Source organism: Littorina saxatilis, linkage group LG11, assembly GCF_037325665.1.
Source record: "Littorina saxatilis isolate snail1 linkage group LG11, US_GU_Lsax_2.0, whole genome shotgun sequence".
Lineage (NCBI taxonomy): Eukaryota > Metazoa > Mollusca > Gastropoda > Littorinimorpha > Littorinidae > Littorina > Littorina saxatilis.
The window spans coordinates 29,166,619-29,171,919 of record NC_090255.1 but is presented as its reverse complement, the minus strand read 5'-3'; the positions used below and the strand labels follow the sequence as shown (position 1 = coordinate 29,171,919).

General features: G+C 42.8%; 1 protein-coding gene across 1 annotated transcript in view; it reads right to left on the bottom strand.

Moving 5' to 3' along the window:
- Positions 1-275: 275 nt before the first annotated feature.
- The window catches only part of LOC138980889 (uncharacterized), a 9,875-nt gene continuing 4,849 nt past the window's right edge, over positions 276-5,301 (bottom strand). The window contains exons 5-8 of the mRNA XM_070353760.1: positions 4,626-4,813; positions 2,315-2,533; positions 1,403-1,582; positions 276-611 (exon numbers count right to left, since the gene is read on the bottom strand). Of these exons, the coding sequence (XP_070209861.1) occupies positions 286-611; positions 1,403-1,582; positions 2,315-2,533; positions 4,626-4,813 (913 nt within the window). The 3' untranslated portion in view covers positions 276-285. The remainder of the gene's footprint in view (positions 612-1,402; positions 1,583-2,314; positions 2,534-4,625; positions 4,814-5,301) is intronic.

Here is a 5,301-nt window from a genome sequence, read left to right as displayed (position 1 = left end):
TTCGTGGTTGAAAAGGACGTTAAACACCAAATAAAGAAAGAAAGAAAGAAAGCTTCTATATCCCTTAAAACCTGGTAAGATATATAGTGTATTACATATTTTACGCTGGAATAAGCGAACCTAAAACCTTGTATCTTTAAATGGTGAACACATTTATTCCATTCATCCTTACACAGAAAGTTCTGTAATTTCGTTAGCGGTAGACATGGACACCACAAACACGCAACAAAACAGGGAAGGTAAAGAATGTCAGTTGTTTTTAATTCAAAATCGCTTCAAACTTAATCAAAGGCGTGTGCATACATTTTCAAGTTTAACATTTACATTCCCGTCATTTTCTCTGCCTTTTTCAACATAGGCTCTGAGGCCAGCTTTTCCAAATGCGTCTTCATTACTATACTTTTCTGTGATTGTTTTAACATTGATTTCAATATCAGCTTTTCCAATGGCGTGTTTGCCCAGGGCTGCAGTTGCGTTTCTGGACTCTCGTTGTGATTGAGACTTCGGGCCGAAACACATAGCAATGAAGGAAGCAGCAGCAGCAATGCATCCTTGGATCACTATCATGTAGAAAACAGAGTTGTAACTGCCAGTATAGTCCTTAAGCCAACCTGCAAACATAACAAGGGTATAATGTGTGTGTGTGTGTGTGTGTGTGTGTGTGTGTGTGTGTGTGTGTGTGTGCGTGTGCGTGTGTGTGTGTGTGTGTGTGCGTGTGTGTGAGTGAGTGTGTGTGTGTGTGTGTGTGTGTGTGTGTCTGTGTCTGTGTCTGTGTCTGTGTCTGTGTGTGTATCTGTCTGACTGTCTGTCTGTTTGTCTGTCTGTGTGTGTGCCTGTTAGTACATTCTAGACACGAAAGGCGTTCAATCACTTTCAAGATCCCAAGACGCTGGCAGCGACACTGATGATAAACAACTCACTATCAAGATAGAGAAAACCCGAACCTCAAAAGCAAGCAAATATTATACCAACCCCAAATAGGGCCTCCAACAATAAAGTTGAAACCCCCGATCAGTGAAGAACTGGTATCCGAGGGCTTGGGCGAACTGGTGTAGGTTGACGAACTACACGGCTTGGTTAAACACTGAACAAAATACTTGTTAAACCAAATACTCACCGCCAATAGGGCCTCCAATAGTAGAGCTGAAACCCCCGATGAAGAACTGGTAGCCAAAGGCTTGGGCGAACTGGCGGAGGTTGAGGAACTTCTAGACGGCTTTGTAAAATGCTGAACAAAATACTTTTTAAACCGAATACTTTCCCCCAATAGGGCCTCCAACTACAGAGGTGAGGCCCCCGATGAAGAACTCGTAGCCAAGGGCATGGGCGAACTGGTGTAGGTTGAGGAACTACACGACTTGGTTAAACACTGAACAAAAATACTTTTTAATCAAATACTTACCGCCAATAGGGCCTCCAACAGTAGAGGAGAAGCCCCCGATGAAGAACTGGTAGCCGAGGGCTTGGGCGAACTGGTGTAGGTTGACCAATTCTAGACAGGACAGCGGCCCGCTCGTGATACACCCTCCATAGAACAATCCGTGCAGTGCACACACAACGGCGTAGCCAGCGAACACGTTGTCTGAAGCAGAAACAAGTTCTAGGCAAGGCAAGGCAGGGCAATATTTATTTATTTTTAAAACCCAGGGTTACATGAATTTGAAGAGAAAAATACAAAAGAAATATAAAAATGGGACACACTTCAAAATTAATAACCAGAAATAAATCAAACTTGATTCAGAGGGAATTGAGCGCTTTTAATAAAGTCAACAGCAGTAAGCGAGACTTTTAACACATTAAAAAAAATTGCACATTTCAAGAATACCTTTAAATAACAGTTTTATAAACGATTTATTTTTCAATATTCTGCCAGAGAATCCAGACCAAGTTGAAGAACATTTTATATCATTTTCAAATTCGCTTACACAATGTGGTCGCTACTGTGCCGTCTCATTTTTACCACCCCCCCCAGAAGATAACAAAGGTACAATTAATTCACATCAATAATAAAATACGTTGATCAAGTTGAATCAAAGTGTATTCAGCATTTTGTCTTTTAAATATGATGCTTTACAATCACACGCACGCACGCACACACACACACACACACACACACACACACACACACACACACACACACACACACACACTGAACACACACACACACATACACACACACACACTGAACACACACACACACACACACATATACACAAACACACTGAACACACACACACACACACTGAACACACACACACACACACACACACACACACACACACACACACACACACACACACACACACAATCTCACCAACTTCATAGTAGTCGAGCAGTGTGAAGCCATAGGCAGCTAACCCTGCAATAAGAGTCGTGGCGCCCAGGAGGCCAAGAGAAGAGAAGTGACGGATGTAAAGTATCAGCCCTATCAACCCTCGCCCGGCAACGTTGGAGCAGTACAGAATCACCAGCAGGTGTGTCCCTTGCTCCACGCTCAGCCCTCTCTCCCTGCCGATGTCAGTGAGAAAGATCCCTGAAGGGAAAGAATGTAAAAATGACAAATTAAGATTAGTCTTGGGATAAATTATCACAATAATGTGTAAAACAAACAAATAAACATCAAATAAACCGGCACGGTTGGCCTATTGGTAAGGCGTCCGCCCCGTGATCGGGAGGTCGTGGGTTCGAACCCCGGCCGGGTCATACCTAAGACTTTAAAATTGGCAATCTAGTGGCTGCTCCGCCTGGCGTCTGGCATTATGGGGTTAGTGCTGGGACTGGTTGGTCCGGTGTCAGATTAATGTGACTGGGTGAGACATGAAGCCTGTGCTGCGACTTCTGTCTTGTGTGTGGCGCACGTTATATGTCAAAGGCAATAAATTAAATCACCAAAAGAATAGATGCTTTCACCAAAAGAATTGCTTAGTTAGCAAAAGATATTCCAACAAAAAATCGGATGTTTCCACCCACAAAATAGATGCTTCTAGCAAAAAAACGATTGATTCTACCAAAAAAAGAAATGAGACTTGCAAAAGAATTCTCAACAAAAAAACGAATTATTTCAACAACAAAATAGCTACTGTCAGCAAAAAATATAAAGTTTAGTGTACTTTCAGAGACAAAATAGTGTCACTCCATATCATAATCATAATGATAAAATCAGTGTACAGAGCAGTCAAGATCAGTGTGTTCACTGCCTGATAAGCGCTGGTCTCGACAGCTTTGGGCGCCCGCGCTTTCGCTTCTGGCCGATTGGGATGGTCTTGGCCTGGGCAGGGGGGTTGGTCACCTCCAGACGAATCTCCATGCCCATGGAATGATGACACACGTAGCACTTGAGGAACTCCGGACAGTTGCAGAAAAACTGATTTTTTTCGTCGATCGTAATCTTCCACACCGACCTCCGACATGTGGCATACTCCTCGAAGTCAGCCCAGGACGGTGCGATCATTCAACCTTTTCTTCGGTCTCTCGGATGGCAGTCTTGAGCGCCTTTTCCAGGGTTGAAGATCCCACGAAGATCGTGTTCCCAGTCTTCAGCGACTCAGCTGGTGACGTTGCCCACTGAAACGCTGTTGTCCACATTTTCAGTGTGCGATGTGGTGCTTCGGCAATCTCGGTGTGCTCTGCGGTTACATTTGGTGCTCGTTCCATAGACCAGTTCTTTACAATGTCATTCTCAGCAACTCCGAGAAATCTTGACATTTCCAGCCTCTCTCTCAAAGTGTTTCACTGTGTTGGAGAATGACTATCCATTTCTTTTGTTGAAACTATATTTTCTTTTGCCTGAAGTAGTCAATCTTTTGCCTGATTATATTTTCTTTTGCCTGAGTATATTTGCTTTTGCCAGTTTATTTTATTTTTTGTTCAGACAGCAATTCTTTTGGCGGATCAAATTTTTTTTTTGTACTTTAATTCTTTGTCACTCAAGCCATTTTTTCTTTTGGTGAAAGCATCTATTTTTTTGTAGAACCATCTCTTCTTTTGGTTCATTAAACGGGTGCCTATGTCAAAGCAGCACCGCCCTGATATGGCCCTTCGTGGTCGGCTGTGCGTTAAGCAAACAAACAAACACACAAACAAACAGACAAACAAACAGACAAACAAACATGAAATAACAAAGGGAAGTAAGCGCTCTATATATATATGACATGTGCAATGGAGTAAGCGAGAGTTATACGGAACCTTTCTCCTGGCACCTGAGAAAATAACAAGCACTGAAATGAACAAGCGACTTTCATCCTCAAATAAACAACAACAACAAAAAAACCATTTGTCAGAAAAGGTTTGATTGAAAAAAGATTCAACGATTTTTGCTATCACAGAGTTATCACAGAGTTGTCAAAGGTGAACAAGTCGACATCGGCTGTCAAGTTTTTTTTCATGTTTTATTCAGCTAATCACAGGGAGCCCCTTTGGGGCATGAGGATGAGGAATATGATTGAAAATAGCAATTACAACAACAAGAAAGGCATAGCACTTATTTCAGCATGGATTTGAATAACAAGAAATATGTTTCATGGTCAGAATAACCACATACACACAGTCATGTTGTTACCTTCTGGTTATCGGCTTCCGGTTACATTGGATGTATAAGTAGAAGTGACGATGAACACTGCACTCACCTGGTAGGTTGAAGGACAGGAAGCGGGAGTAAGTAGCAATGGTGACGAGAACCCAGCGTGTGTTGTGAAAGAGGCCCACCTGGAGCGCTTCATACACTGAAGATCTTCTCCGACCAGCGGCCGTTGAACGTCGTCGTTGCGTTACGTCGTCCGTCTCTGTGTTGTTGCGTTGTGTATCATCTGCTGGACTGAAAATACACAACATCTTCAGAATATTGTTGTACATGTAGAATAAGGCCCCTCAAATGCAAAATTAAGACGTATCCAAGTAACAGTCACGTTCTAGTCTGGCTTTCATGGGAGATCTGGCCAGGCCGCTTCATCAGGATCATTGACACACGTCAAAACCAAACATCCGGGCTGCTTGCTATGCAGAGTGAGAAGGTTTTGCTGAATTAGTTTCCTAAACATGAAGTAATGTACAACGATCATCTGTTTGCTCGATTAACTTTATAAACATGAAGCTAATGCAGTCTGCTAATAAATGTATTTGTGAAAAAAATACCCATTCTGCACAGCGAGCAGGCAGGCCCTTGAGTGTTGGTATGTGTCCAACAGAAGAGATGGTCTTTTCCCATGTCCAAATCTAGCCAGATCTGAGACAAACAACAACACCAACACCACCACCAACACCACCACCAACAACAACAACAACAACAACACCAACACCACCACC